A 16,052-nucleotide genomic window follows, 5' to 3' on the forward strand; every position below is an offset into this window, starting at 1 on the left:
GTAGTATTTAAGTAATGGCGCTTTTCCACTACACAGTACCAGCTCGCCTCGGCTCACCTCGCCTCGCCTCGCCTCGACTCGACTCGGCTTTGTTTGGTTTTCCACTGTGTAAAAGTTGCACCTGTACCTGCTTCCAGGTACTTTTTTTCGTATCACCTCCGGCGAGGTACTAAGCGAGCTGAGGCGATACTAAAATGTGACGTCACTGCGTCATCATTGCACGCGCCAGACGGAGTATCCTGAATAAAAAACAGCAAAAACAAAAACAAAAACATCCAAAAACAGCATACACTCGATTTCCTCCATTGTCCTGTGTGTGTGGGTAGCGGGTGTGTGTCGCGTAGAAGATTAAGTCAAGGCAGTTTCCTGCTGTGTCGCTATGACGACCCGGTACTGTTGTGGAGGTACTATCAATGCAACTAACTAGCAATGGAAAACGGAGTGAAAAGCGAGCCGAGCCGAGATGAGGCGAGTCGAGTCGAGTTGAGCTGGTACTGGTAATGGAAAAGCTCCATATGGGATAATGTAGAGCGAGGCGGTTGTTATAGCGAATACAACCCCGACAGGCTGATCAGGACTTGAATGAGCCTGTTCTTGAATCAGCCTGAAGGGGTTGTATTCGCTATAACAACCGCCTCGCTCTACATTATCCCACTTATTACATGGCTACCTACCAAATAAATCAATAATTTGACACAAAATATTGATTTAAAAGGAGTTTATTGATTTAAAAACGATTGTATTGCTTCCGCTAAAGAAAATAGTCCGTTCCGTCTCTACGGTTAGAATCCTGCGTCCATAGCAACGCTCTGTTTTTCATGGCAACGGTGTGTTACACTTAGCAGCGGTCTGTTATCAAGACCGCATTCTACATTAGAATTCAACCAAGCCATGTAATACTAGTATTTAATGACTACAATAGTAAATTCTCACTAGAAATGTTGATCAGAAATGTACATTGATTTACACACAAACTGATGACCAGACACAACTTTCAGACGCCATCTTTATTTTTCTAGCTCAACTGTCACAGAATGGAACGCACAGGATTGTGGGATATCAAAGGCAGCGAAGGATACATCTGTGTTGCCTTCAAATATCCATCAGATGAAGGTCTCTCAGGAGACAGGAAGAGAAACTAACACTGGATTCGGACGTGCCTTGATGTCCTCAGACCTTGGAATACGCCCTCTTTCGGACGCAGCCAGAATGTAACGAGTAACTGCATTATTCATCACATTATTGGACTAGATGCATTATTAATGCATAATGCATTAACTGCATTACTGGAGTAAAGAGTACATAGGCTACTTGTTCAAAAATGTAGTCAAGTAGAGAGTAAAAGTTGCTAATATCTTTGCTACTCAGTAAAGTATAGTAAATAATTACATTTACTTTAATACTTTACACCACTGTAGATAACTTTGTGAATTGCATGCTTGCCGTTTGTTGACCGCTGCAAAATTATATGTGAAACTGAAACACTTTTGTAATCACTCAGGATCTGCTAAATAAATTAAATAAATTATTATTATTATTATTATTTTTACAAATTACTACAATCTTATATGCAGTGTTGAGGAAAGTTACTTTTAAAAGGTATCCAATATTACAATATTGTGTTATGGAAAGTAATGTGATGCGTTACTTTTTCTCACCTGGGCTGGGCTTGCTTTTCCTTCTCAAACTCTCCTGTTCATGTGCATTTACAAATACAAGATGGAGGCCATTTTAAGAATATTATTCAAAACCCTATTCTGACATTTGCGTATAGGGCATTTATCACCTGAAAAGCAGCAGAGCATTATGGAAGCGAATTACAGCAGTGACGAAAATGAAAAGCTGAGCAGTCAAGCAAGAAACACTGAACATGCCAGAATCCTCTAACATCCTCACCTTCATGTGACTTCCAGAGGAGATGTAGCAGCACAAATGAGGATAGCTTTTCATTAGAGAAGCGTTCCACTATGCTGAGCTGCTTTGGTAGAAATGATGTCCGGATTACGGTGGTTTCTATTGAATTTTGATGTTCTCAGATTCAGAGAGCGGATGCGTCTGACCCTGAATATAGTTTTTATCATTCAAAACACAGTTCAAAACATTAATAACCTTCAGAAATATACAGTAGTACACAATGGGTTGGACCTTCAAGCAGAGAGAAATGATTGGCTGATCTGTTACATAATCATCCAATCACAGACCAATTAAACAAACATGCATCTTAGAATCTGGGAACAAACTGGGCACAGTTTCAGAAACACTTGATGAACCTTCATCATGATGCATGAAGTTCATTCAGATTTCAACCGGCTTCTATATCTCATTGGCAGACATGTCTTCAGCTCTGACATCATCGCAGGGGTTTGGGGTAATGAGATGCTAATCAAATGAAGGCATCAATCAGAAGCGTGACTTTGACAAATTGCACAATTCGCCGTGAAGTGGAATAAATCGGATTTAATTGATTTCAGGCTCGGGGTTTGTAATGTTTGCGTGTCACACGGACAACCTTGGTGTGTCTTTGATACTATAAAGATGTATTTCACTTATGGACTGAAACTCCATATGAAACAAATGCACAAATTCTACTTAAAGCTGCATAATACAATGCATCTTCAAATAAATTGGCTAGGCAATGGGGCTAAAATGCCACCAATATTAATAAAAATGCTTCCAAAAACCAAGATATTAAGTTCTTATTTTTATTTATTTTTTTGTGGTGATTTTGGCTTTTATTGGGACAGGACAGTAGAGAGTTGACAGGAAGTGAGGTGGGAAAGAGACGGGGGATGGGATAGGGAAAGGTCCACAAGCTGGGACTCAAACTCGGGCCGCCCAAGCGCAACGGCGCTACATGTCGGCGCGCTGACCACGAGGCCATCGGCGCCGACTAAGTTCTTGTTTTTAATACTTATAAGCAATATCACACAAGCGAAAGTGCTGTGTTCCCGAATATCAGCACCTTTGGAAATGTGACATTGATTTTATACAACAATTCAATAAACAATAAGTTAATAGGCTATAAGGTGACTTACATTTTAGAGATAATATTGTCCGTTTTTCCTCTATTTTGCCAACGAAAATAGTTCCAAACAGTAAAGCCATCGCGCTTCTCCGAGCAACACAGTTTCAGTTTCGTTACTGAATGAATCCGTGTTTATGAACGAATCAGTCTAATGAGTGACTCGCAACTCACTCAGTCACTTCTGCTTTGTCCCTGAATGAATCATCCGTTTTGAATGAATCGTTTGACTGAATGATTCAATGATTAACTCGCTAAGGCAGTGATTTGCTGCCACCTACTGGCGGGTTTAGAATCATTTCATTTTAGCTAAGGGACTGAAGGACGAATATTGAAAGCTGTTTTTGTTTTCAGTTGTGATGTGAATGTAACAACAGTTGTGGTTAAAGAGATAGAGTGTGTTTATATAGACTATAAAGAGCGAAATATGAGATAACATTGTTTCTCTGAATGTTTCTTTAAAACGGGCCTGCGAATTGCAAAGGTTGCCTCTACAGGCAAGGTCTGAATCTGAACATTCCTTATGGCAATATCAGTCCTTCAAACCCACTAGCGCCACCTATAGTTCAAAACCTCACATACACTACTGGTCAAAAGTTTAGAGTAATTAAGATTTTTTATGTTTTTGAAAGATGTCTCTTATGCTCACCAATTGGCTGCATTAATAAACAGTGATGTTGTGAAATATTACAATATAAAATAACTGTTTTTTATTTAAAATGTAATTTATTCCTACTATAAATAAGCATATTAGAATGATTTCTGAAGGATCATGTGACACTGAAGACTGGAGGAATGATGCTGGAAATTCAGCTTTGATCACAGGGATAAATTATATTTTACAATATATTCACATAGAAATCAGTTCTTTTTAAATTGTAATAATATTTCACAGTATTACTGTTTTTACTGTATTTTTTCGATCAGCCTTGGTGAGCATAAGATACTTATTTTCAAAAATTAAAATAAAAAACATCCCAATTATTCCAACCGTTTGACCAGTAGTGTAGGCTTTAACTTTTGAATCAAACGGCCTAGAAGCAAAATTGTTATTTTTGGTGAAGGCCATCTTGATCTTCCTGAAATCTGTGTCATATAACCCTGAGACTGTGCCAGTGTGTTGCTGTGAGAGTTGTGGACGTGAGTGTTGAGTCTCAGAGACGGACTTCACTGTGATGTGAGCCAACAGCTAAAGGAGCGAAGGACAAAGATGCAGTTGTTCCCTCCATTCATTCAACATCCCACTATCCCACATGACTGCATCACAGTGTGTGTGTGTGTGTGTGTGTGTGTGTGTGTGTGTGTGTGTGTGTGTGTGTGTGTGTGTGAGACTGAGATGTCTCTGTTCTGGGTACCTGATCTCTAGAACTGGCCAATAAGATGCTTTAAGCTTGTTCTGATTAAAAATACAGAGTAAACAGAGAATCTAATGCAGTTAAACGATTGTTTTGAATGAAATAACAGCATCTAATTAATCTGATCATAAACATCACAGTGATGCTTTCCAAAATGCACTGAATAGGCTATCACAAAATGTTCTGAAAAAAAAAAAAAAAAAAAAAAAAAAAAACATGGACATATTTCACAAAAAAATTAAATAAAAGAAATAAGTACCTATTTTGCATAGAGGAAATAGAGCCTTATTTATTTTCATGACAATTTAGCACATTTAACCCCCTCCCCCCAATACATACACACACACACACACACACACACACACACATATATATATATATATATATATATATATATATATATATATATATATAATTATTTATGTATTTATATTAAAATGTTAATATTTATATTAAAATATTTTAATATAAAATTATTACAATTTTAAAAATATATATATAAAAAAATAAAGAATTATTATTAATGCTGTTCTGCAGCAATTATCCTACTGCTTTACATTAATGAGAATCTAGTGAGAATTATTATTTAAAATGAATGAGAATTATTCATGGGGGAAAAAATGTTTTGATTTTGGTGTGACATGTGACCTGGACATAAATCCTTATACTTTTCTAGATTCTAAAACTGTTTCTAGTCTGTGTAAATAAAATGTTAAACACTCTAAGTAATAAAATCTAACTTTTCACATCCTCTTTTGTAAAGTCACTTTGGAGAAAAGCATTTGCTAAATGCATAAGTGTAAATGTGAGTGTAAACAAATGTAGTCAGCATCTCATAATCAAACTGTTAGTAATATATTCCTCATTGAAACATCCTCGCAGAGCTTTGGCAGGGTCAGTCCGAGGGTCTCTGAGCAGAAAGCAGATTAGCCCGGCGTGTTTAACATGCTTAACAGGGACGATTTCTCAGTATTACCCAGCGACTGGGTTTCTGACCCAAAAGCTGAGAGGACTAATTGAAACGCTAACCATATGGAGCAGATTAAAGGTTTGCAGAGAAAAAAGATTAGATTCGACCTCAGACCAGGAGAAATTATAACAGCGGATTAAAGAACATTATTAAAGGCTCCAAAGAAACACAATCAGCCACCTCTGGTATACCAATCCATAAATCTCAATTGTTTTTTAACTAGTTAACAACCACACTATGTTGTGAACAACATCACATAATCTTTACAACTCTGAGGTCAACCGTCCTGCTGAGTTTTGCCCCAAACCAGATGAAACTCGCCTCTCTGAGCTCTCTAGTAATCCTGAAGACCTTGGCCATGTCCGAAATCACCCCTTTACCCTTTAATAGGGAATTATTTGAGGGGACATCCATTAGTAGTGGTGCCCGAAACCATAGTGGACGTTATCTAGTGCACTCATTCAGTCCAACAAACGATGTACACTTAACGGCTAGAGAATACCCATAATGCACTGCAAGGGTCGTGCCGAATTGGATGCCGATTGAGCCGAATCTTCCATTAATTTTCCAAACTGCTGGTCCAATGTGGCTATAGTGTTATCATGCTTTTTTTGATTATTAAATTGTTTAATTAAGGTTTGTGCATGCCAGTTTCCATGACAGTTCAAGATAAATCTTTTCATTACTACTGGATCTGCCAGTTTACTTAGTTTCAAATGATTATTAAACTGCAAGCACAAACTATGCAAAAACAGCAGCCGTCAGTGTCTGAATCCACTCACTCGTTTTCATTCACTCCCTCAAGTGGACTATATTAGTGAACTAATGTATAGGGAATAGTGAATGAGAGTATAGGAGGCGGTTTCGAACACAGGTCTTGATTTGCTTGTTCAGGTGTGCTTCATTACGGTTGGAGCTAAACTCAGGAAAGTGCACCACGAGGGCCAGAGTTGAGCTTTACATTAATTATGCATTACCAAACTTACAACATTCATACACTGGACTGCATTAAATCAGAAACATCAGGGTGACTGGTCAATAAATACAACAACAGATCATAAGAAGCTGTTAGATTAACCTGCATTTTAGCATATCTGCAGATCCCCGCTCTCTCTCTTTCTCTCTCTCTCTCTCTCTCTCTCTCTCTCTCTCTCTCTCTCTCTCTCTCTCTCTCTCTCTCTCTCTCTCATAAAACAATAGGATTAGATGGAATGAACTGGAAAGTCCAATGAAAATACTGCAGCTGGAAGCATCACCTCATACATGCACAAAAGAGGCACACAAATTAATGACTCGGGTTGAGAACTTATGGATGATATTCTGTCATCTAGATTCTAGATAGTTCAAATTGTGCTTCTAGAAAATTATAGAAAAGAAAAAATTGCATGTGTGATAATAAGACTTAACATATTCTGATTCTGCTGCATTAGATTCCAAATAGACAGATTTAGTTTTAATATCCCAAAAAAAATGTATCAACGACATTCTACCTCTTATGCAATTTCCATTATTGACATTTATCACCTCAGGATTGTTCAAAATAATTTTCCAATAAGAAAAATCATATGCAATCATATGTGATGACTAAAAGTTAAGTTGTGTCGGGTCAGAGGTCACGTCACTCTACCGCTGGACCTAGACTCACACACGACTGTTACCGGAAGCCAGTGATTACAGTTTATAAAGTTATAAATATGGATATTTTTCTTATAAAAAACGCACCACTTCGCTTCAGAAGGCCTTTATTAACCCCCAGGAGTCATATGGTTTACTTTTATGATGGATGGATGCGCTTTTATGGGCTTCAAAAACTACTATTCACTCCCATTATATAGTTTGGAAGAGCCAGGATTTCTGATTGCGTTTGGCTGAAAGAAGAAAGTCATAAACCTAAGGTGGCTTGAGGGTGAGTCAATTATGGGATCATTTTCATTTTTGGGTGAACTAACCCTTTAAGTGCCCAAAAAAATATTTCATATGGATAAATAAGGGACCACTTTTATTGCATAGAAGCACGAGGCACACGAATTAAAACCTAAAGAAGTTCTAATGCAATGACAATTTTTTGAGCAACTTCAAGTGTCCAGAGTTTTGGAGACACTGAAATGGCCAAAATGAAACAAACAAACATCACAGTCCAGAAATGTTAATTCCACACACAGCTGTTATTAATGAAGGGCATTGATACTCACCGATTCTCAAGACCTGCTGCGCGCTGAGACTGACCTCTGCCATCAGACACAGCAGGATGAAGCTCACACCTGTCCCCTTCAGCATGGGACACCTGCAGGAGACACACTCAACATACATATCCTTCTTCTTTGTGTATCCATACAGGAATGATTTCCATCCGAGCAGCATCTTTCCACTCACTCGTACTGGTGGGAATCACCCATCCTCACATCCATAGGTGCTAACTGGGCATCACTTTCCAGAATAAGTCATCCCTTCCCGCGGTGCTTTCAGGACATAGTGGCGTTTCTGACAGCCAGGGACCGCGCGACTCCCAGTCCGTGCGCGCGAGCTCAATTGAGGGCACTGGCGACTCTCTGATCCGCAAACATGGATCCGTTGTGAAGATTAACTTCAAATCTGGCAGCAGTCGACCTCGACAACGTCTTTGCTCTTTGGTACACCGAGGAAATGATTAAATCTTGTGCCGGCGCTCTGATGGAAACGCACATCTGCCAGCAGATTAAATACCCGTTTATCTGTCACTCGCTGTCTGTGATTTCGCCAAAGGGGAAGACACCTTATTCAACAGCAGTTAACCCACTTTTAATAATATATATATTTTTAAAACAATCGCATTATATAAAAATTACTAATAAAAATAACTAAAACGACCAGGTCAGAAGTGATAAGCAGCTGTGAGAAGTTTGTGTGTGAACTAGGCTAGTGGTGGAGATTTGATTCATTCCAATGATTCAAATGTTAAACAAGCTCAGTTAAAAAAAAAAAAAAAAAAAAAAAAAAATCGATCGCATTGATCAGTGGTTGATTTCGGAAGAGCATACTCTTACTATTTCTGCTAAATAAAAATATAGCAGTGCAATTTCGGTAGTGTACGGAGCCATTAAAGGGACATGGTGAAGAAGTAAAAAAATATTTGGCAACACTTTTGCGTTCTCTCGCAAATGTTTTGCGTTCCCCTGAGAAACTTTGTCTTTGCTTGCAAAATGTGTGCGTTCACCTGAGAAACTTTGTGCTCGCTTGCAAAAAATGTTTTATTTGCCAGTGAATGCTAATTTTTTCAGGGGAAAGCAAACATTTTGCGAACGAACGCAAAGTTTCTCAGGGGAACGCAAAACATTTGCGAGAGAACGCAAAAGCGTTGCCAAATAATTTTTCCTCCAGTCTCATATTTTTTTTTCCACCAGGGGCTCCATAGTAATGCACTATTATTCTGAATTCAGCGTATTTTGTGTGTCATGGGTAAGTAATACAATCTTCACTCAACCAATTCTTTTGAACGAGTCGCTCGCAAAAGTCTGGCCCTGTCCCAAATGAAACACTTCATATGCACTTTCGCACTGTACATAAAGTCCATCAGACCATCAGCGAGCTCAGCAGCAGACTTCTTCCCGACAGTCAAAGTGGCATTACGTCACGGAAGTGCGGACTCGTAGGAAGACAGCGAGTGTTTAGGGTGCCATTTGGGACAGGGCCTCCAATCGGGAGCAAAGAATGAGCAAACATGTACATTTTAACCATTTAGTTGCACGCCTTTCCAAATGAAGAAACATTATTCTTAATCAAAATGCAGTCTACGTGCCATCTAGAGAAGGAGTAAGTAGCCTATCATAAAAAAAAAATTCCCACAAATGTCAACAAACAAAATTCATAATTTTGTCCTTCATTTTATCAACTGGACATGTATTTTATTAAACAATAGAAAACCCCCGTGAATAATCTATTTCTGTGTTTTGGACACCAATATGCCTAAAGGTCCCATCACACAAAGAACGATAACTATAGGCTAGTAGAATACACCAACACACATACTGTTCTGTTCAATCTAAAGATGCATTCACGCCATGTAGTAATTACCGTAATTACGAGATTACGACTTGTAAAAAGGGTTTTCGCATCCTCGTAGAACTCATAATTACAACTGGCCATTTTCTGAGAGTGCCCACATAACAGTCATCTCTCCATTTCAATTTGGCACTGATAAGTAATTACCATAGAAGTGCATTATTCCGAGTCTGATGACATTAAAAGCTTGTAGAACTTGTAATTACAATGTGTAAACTCGTAATTTTGACCACTGCAGATGTAAGGTGTGTTTGACTTGATTCAAGCAGCGCTGTGCAGACCAATCGGTGTATGATACCGCAAGAACTTTTCGAAGGCATACAGAGCTTTTTACGGCAGTTACGTAATGAACACAGCAGTAGTTTGTCGCTTTAAAGGTGCAGTATGTAATATTTACAGCTAGGGGTTGAAATAGCTACTGCAACCCAATTTTAAAATATTTGAATTGGGATTCCTTCCCCCTCCTCCTCAGACTCGACGCTCAAATGGGTTGCCAGATTAAGGACACGCAACAGGAACAAGCTCTGTTTACAATAGAAGGCGACAAGCCATAAACTGTAAGTTGATGAGTTGAATTATACTCGTTTTAATAAGCCTTGTTTATAGAGCGTTTTTGATGGATGCAGAGGTTTTTTAGGTCATGTAGCATCTGCGATCTCTGACCCAGTTGTTGACCCTCTGCTGGCTTCCATCTCAGTGTTTTCCACCAACTGGCAACCCGGGGTGTCGAAACACTATTGGTTAAATTGGCAGTGGGCGGAGTCACACAGACCAAAACAAAAACAAACATTCTGACTCAGAACACACATTTCAAAGCAGAATAACTGGCTGTAGAATTGTTTTCCGGAAAAACAAGTATGTGAACTTATCATGTTTCCTAAATATCTGCAAACATATTATGATATTTTTATGCTTTACTACAGTCCAAAAAACATAACATACATATGGCACCTTTAAATGCTCGAGCTCTTTAAAGCAGGATGGATTCTGATTGGCTGTCTATGTTTTTATGGTTCATCAGCTGGGGAAAAAAAAACTTTTTGAAAGTGATTCCTCCACTCTGGATCTGGTTTAAGAGGTGATTGCTACCCGTATCCTTTCGGTCTTTGTGACAGTGGGTTTATTCGGCATTAGAGGGATTACAGAGACAGGATCTGGATCACAGATCATTTAGAGAGGGAGGATAGCCTACAGTTCAGCCCCTGTAAACAGAGCCAGATAAAGCATGACGCTGGTTAATGCATTTACAGGATGATTTACTCTAGAAGTGTTTACTTTGACAACACACTCGCCTATAAATTGTAATACATTTTTGTTGTCATTGTTTGTGTATTTCTTTACAGCTCAACAAAGGGAAGAAAACTCTGTAAGCTGTTTTGCAATTCAACTTACAATTATCAAAATGACAACAAAAAATAGATGAAATCCCCAATAAGCTACACTTGTAAATGATAAGGGTGATAGTACAGTACAGTAAATGCTCAGTAAGGCTGTCTACTGGTTAATCATCATAATGACAATGGAAGGTCAGGGCAAGTTATTTCAGGATTGCAATGAAAGGTGAACAAACACAAAAAATTAATTGCCAAACCATTACACTTAAGATAGCTGATCTGAGACAGACTCTGTGACAACTAGACAATTTCCTCTATTTAATACATATTCTCTCACAAAGTCACAAGTGAGAAAAACAGCAGACACTTGCATATAATAATTTACTAATTTATAAGTGGCAATACAGTACAGTATGATATTAGTCCCCTGTCTGCTGAAAAGAGAGAACCCTGGGATATTCGCATGAATATCTCTTCAAATATTGTCATATTCTCAGCTCCAGGACAAACTCACAGCTGTTTATTTAGAGAAAAACACACCTCTTCTTGCCAGCAAATATCATCCCACAGGGCTGAAACCGGTTTGATGTGCTGTATGCGGATTCAGTGTTTGCTGTCCCCACGACTCAATGAGAAACAAAGGTTGTTTATAAGGGCTGGATTCATAACTAACAATCACAGCTTTAAATTCACAACTTTATGTGAATCCATTGACCGTTTTATGGAGTTCTCCATCCGTTAGCTTTCTCATTCGAGGGCAGTTGCTCATCTGGTGCGGGACCCTCTGTTTACTACCTGCATTCTGACATTTGATCTCATGGGATAAAGACTCTGGAGCTGCAGGAAAATGACACCATGACAGTCTTAAACCCTTCAGTAGCTTCTTTTCTCAGCTGTGATGTCAAATCCATTTCACATTTTTAAAAGTACTACGGAAAAAAAAGACACTGGCAAAATGATAGTTCACCCAAAAAGTTTCTTTCTTTTGTTGAACACAGAAGAAGATAGTTGAAAGAATGTTGGTAACCAGTTTCTGGCCCCCATTGATTTCCATTTTTTCATATTATGAAAGTCAATAGGGACCAGCAACTATTTGGACATCCTTCTTTTGTTTTCAACTGAACAAAGAAACTCATACAGGTTTAGAACAACTCTGGTGAGTAAATGATGACAGAATTCACATGTTTGGGTTATCCCTTTAATAAAGCAAAATATTAGTGATTTATATGTTGCATGCATTGCATAAATATTTTTCGTGGTTTAATATTTAATGTGAGTTCTCACGGTCTTGAAAAACCTGGATATGAGGGAATTTTAAAAGTATGTCAACCTGTCAATCCAACCAGATCCACCAATAGCAAACCACAACCATCCAACCATCCAATCAATTCTCCATAGACAAAATCAAGTCCAGCCCTACATTTGTTCTTGTTTGAGAAGCCATTTCACTCTGATAAACGTCACAATAGGCAAGAAAAGACGATCGCAACCTTAGTTTCATGCTGACTTTGCCTTCTAGTTTCTGTAAATAAAAAATGTTTGACAATCTTTGTCGTATCAGCAGAAGAACATTCTGAAATTGAATCTACTGGAATGATGGATTTTTAAAATGATTAGTATTTAAAAATAAATGTTGAAATAGGGCTACATAAAAAAATAAATAAAAAAAAACTTAGATCTGCAATCCAAAGCTACTGTCGGAGCTGTTCGACTGCACCCTGGAGTAGTTGTACCCTATGAAGAGCGGGTTCAGCGGCACGGGATGAAATGCGGATTCGGAGGTGAAGGACGTGTAGGGATCGCTGCCATTGCTTCCTTTGAAGCGTGTGGAAAGCTGAGGGGGGTACAGCGTGTTTCTGGACACATACTGGCTTTGCATCACATTTGGGCCATGATAGCTCAGGTCCTGAGGTGGCATGATGATGTGACTGTACACTAAAGACCCAGTGGTCACCGGTTGCACACTATATGGTGAATGTTGACCACTAGAAGACGTAATGGTGTAGCTGAATGCAGAAGGCTGCAGAATGGAGAGGCTGTTGTTCTGGGGTAAAGCCTGGTGTCTTATAGAGTTTAAAGCGGGTTTATTTACATGTCGCTGAGAGTAAAACGATGAGCCTGATTTTGGACCAACACGACGACAGAGAAATATAACTCCAGACGCCATAAGAAAAGCACTAGTTACCCAACCGATATACAGCGCCTCTCCTAGTTCCCTGCGCTGCGCGTCGATCAGTAGAGGGTTGTAGAAGTCTCTAATAATAGTGTGAGCCGTCCAAGAGACCGGGACGATAACGCAAATGGATGCCAAAATCTGCATCGCCCCCGAGGAAATCACAATCACGCTTTTGACACGCGGTTGATCCTTGAGACACGACGTGCAACGGAGGCCGAAAAGAGACACGAGCAGCCCGAGTGCAGACAGCACCAGAGCGCTACACGTCAAGCCTCGGGACGCCTGCAGGTCCGGCGGGAGGAACAGCAGGGAGTCGTACACTTTGCACTGCATGTGTGTGTTGGCCTGCCTGAAGCACGTCATCCACAGACCCTCCCAGCGCGTCTCCATCACGATGATGTTCTCCCCGATGAACGCCGTCACTTTCCACATGGGGAGGCCCGTGACGGCCACCGTCCCGATCAGACCGATGATGCCCAGGCACAGAGCGAGGAGTTCACACTTGCCCCGAACCATCATTGACCTCCGCCTCACACTCTTTTGTCTATTTCATTGGTTTTCCTAAAAGTAGAGAAACAAATAGAATATTAGAATGATTTATGAAGGATTATGTGACACTGAAGACTGGAGTAATGATGTTGAAAATACAGCTTTGATCACAGGAATAATTTAGCTAGAAAACATACACTGATTTAAATAGACAAATGCTTAACAGTCTATGATTGGATCATAATTGCAGTGAGTATTATGTTTCTAGCATGTTATATGTTTGGCAACAGTTCTTCTAACCCTAATTGATGGATTGTGTAGCTTTTCATTTCTTAAACAATTAGAAAGACACATCAAGGCCATATTCCAGCATGACAACGTCAAGATTCATCAGGATCAAACTATGAAAGAACGTTTCTGAGGAGAATGAAGAGTAATTTTCACACATGAATCGGCTCCTCTGAGTCCAGATCTTAAATTCATTGAAAGTCTTTGGGATGTGCTGGAGGAGACTTTACAGAGTGCTGGACTCTTGCATAGACAATACAAGATCTTGACCAAAAATTGATGCATCTCATGATGAAAATAACATCTCTACATTTATTTCCATCAAGAGGTGCATCAATTTTTGGTCAAGATCTTGTACTGGACTATGCAAGAGTCCAGCACTCTGTAAAGTCTCCTCCAGCACAGCATGTAACCTGAACAATTTGATCCTGATGAATCTTGACGTTGTCATCCTGGAATATGGCCTTGATGCGACTTCTTACATGGTTGTTTAAGAAATGAAAAGCTACACACTCCATCAGTAAGGGTTAGAAGAACTGTTGCCAAACATATAACATGCTAGAAACATAATAATCACTGCAATTATGATCCAATCATAGACTCTTAAGCATTTGCCTATTTAAATCCAAACAGCGACTTTCTTTTTTTTTTGGCCGTGGCAGTGTATTTCACAATAGTGCTGTTTTTACTGTAGTTTTGACCAAATAAATGCAGCCTTGGTGAACATAAGAGACTTCTATCAAAAACGATGTTGTTCTGTGTCTAGCTGTTTTTGTTTTCAACAAAAGAACATGTCCTGAATGATTGTCTCCTCAAATGACAGGAAATTATCCTCAACAAATGAATGAATCCACTCACCCTGATCTGAACAAAGATAATCCTGTTGGGCAATGATTTAGTGTCCAAATCCAGAGGTCTCAGACTCAGTGTGTGAAACACAAAACACAGGTGTGTTAGAAAGGTAAATGTTGTTCCTATATCAAATAGGACAGTCAGTGTCCACATAGATCCATATGGCAGTGTGCTACTATACATCTTAATGATAACTCGTTTTGTTATGGGAAAGTGGCAGTGGTGTCTTCTGATTGGTCCGGGATGATGAGGGTATGTAGAGATGCTGATGGTGTGTTTACTGTCCAGTGTTCATATTCTGTCAACAATGGCATCTCTCATGTAAACACACTCAAATGAACAATGACCTTGACTAAGACAGAGTTATAGGATCCTCATATTTCCTCACTAGAGGGAGCAGCTGCACCAATCTGGTTTTAAGCATTGCTTTGGAAGCTGAAATGAGTTGCTTTTATCCTCCTTATCTGGCACCAATGCGGAAGTCAGCTATTTTCTGTGAATGTGCAAAACTTATGATTCATTAGCCGCTCTAGGTAGAGAACGGGAAGAATAACAAAGTGCAGAAAACTATTTGCGCTACAACTCGAGGTCTGTTCATGATTACGATGATAAATTAAAATAATATGATAAGAAATACAAATTTGCAATATTAATCAGCATGATGGGCTCAACTAAAATAACTTGAACCACGTGACACCAGAGTTACAAATTTCCACGCCGCTCACGTTAAAAATAAGGTGGATAGTCAGTCCATTTTGGACAATATTTTTAGTTGCTGCGGTTTGCATTGTCTATTTTTATTGTCATTTATTAACCATAAATTTACATTTGATCCAGAGCACCAGTTGTAGACCATCTTTAGCGCCACATAGGCCGATGACTTTTGTAATAGTCTAATCAAGGTCACTTCTCCCTGGTGACGACCCACATCTTTTGCATTAGCGGTCTGAACTATGAGGCCACCACAGTCCACACAGGCTCTGTTCTCAAACCCAGTGAGCTGCCTTGCTGGATATACTGCCTACGTTGAGAGAGCGAACTTCTAAGGAAGCATCCTAACTAAAATGGAAACTCATAAGTGAGTGATTTAGATAACACTCTATAGGCAGTAACTATTGTCTTCACACAAATAGCACTGAAATAGTGTTTAATAGTGCATTTAGCCAGGTAATAATGCAATACCCTCATAATTATACAAATTCAGTGTGTATTTAAATTTGGTAAAATAGTCATTGCACTTTATTTTACAGTACATGCACTTATGTGTACTTTGAAAGAAGAACATACTGGGTAATATAAGGTAACTACAAGGTTCAGGGTTAGTACCTAGTTATTACACAGTTATTGCAATTACTATAATAAGCACATAGTATGTTACAAGGGGAACATGACTTTAAAATAAAGTGCTACCTAATTTTGAATTAGACTGAACTGTTTTATCATTATTTTTGGTATTGAATTAAATGAAACAATCATTTATTTGGGTGTTGTTGTTTTTTTACCCCTTTCTTTCTTCAATGAGCTCATC

The 16,052-nt window shown here is 39.0% G+C and overlaps 2 protein-coding genes across 6 annotated transcripts in view; both read right to left on the reverse strand.

Annotated features, from left to right (window-relative positions):
- grik1b (glutamate receptor, ionotropic, kainate 1b) overlaps positions 1-8,051 on the reverse strand; it is a 42,749-nt gene extending 34,698 nt beyond the window's left edge. For 3 of the 5 annotated variants that reach the window (XM_079886756.1, XM_079886755.1, XM_079886754.1), the window contains exon 1: positions 7,540-8,051. In XM_079886756.1, coding sequence (XP_079742882.1) covers positions 7,540-7,708 — 169 coding nt within the window. In that variant the 5' untranslated portion in view covers positions 7,709-8,051. The remainder of the gene's footprint in view (positions 1-7,539) is intronic. The other 2 variants (XM_079886758.1, XM_079886757.1) reach the window with 1 other exon arrangement.
- A 3,855-nt stretch (positions 8,052-11,906) lies between these two features.
- On the reverse strand, positions 11,907-14,698 carry cldn8.3 (claudin 8.3). Its single transcript, XM_079886871.1, has 2 exons — positions 14,531-14,698; positions 11,907-13,456 (listed from the first exon to the last, which is right to left on the reverse strand). Exon 2 carries the CDS (start codon positions 13,412-13,414, stop codon positions 12,392-12,394), a length of 1,023 nt encoding a protein of 340 aa, XP_079742997.1. The 5' UTR covers positions 13,415-13,456; positions 14,531-14,698; the 3' UTR covers positions 11,907-12,391.
- Between the last annotated feature and the right edge of the window lie 1,354 nt (positions 14,699-16,052).

This window comes from Squalius cephalus (genome assembly GCF_949319135.1).
Source record: "Squalius cephalus genome assembly, chromosome: 11".
NCBI classification, from domain to species: Eukaryota; Metazoa; Chordata; class Actinopteri; order Cypriniformes; family Leuciscidae; genus Squalius; species Squalius cephalus.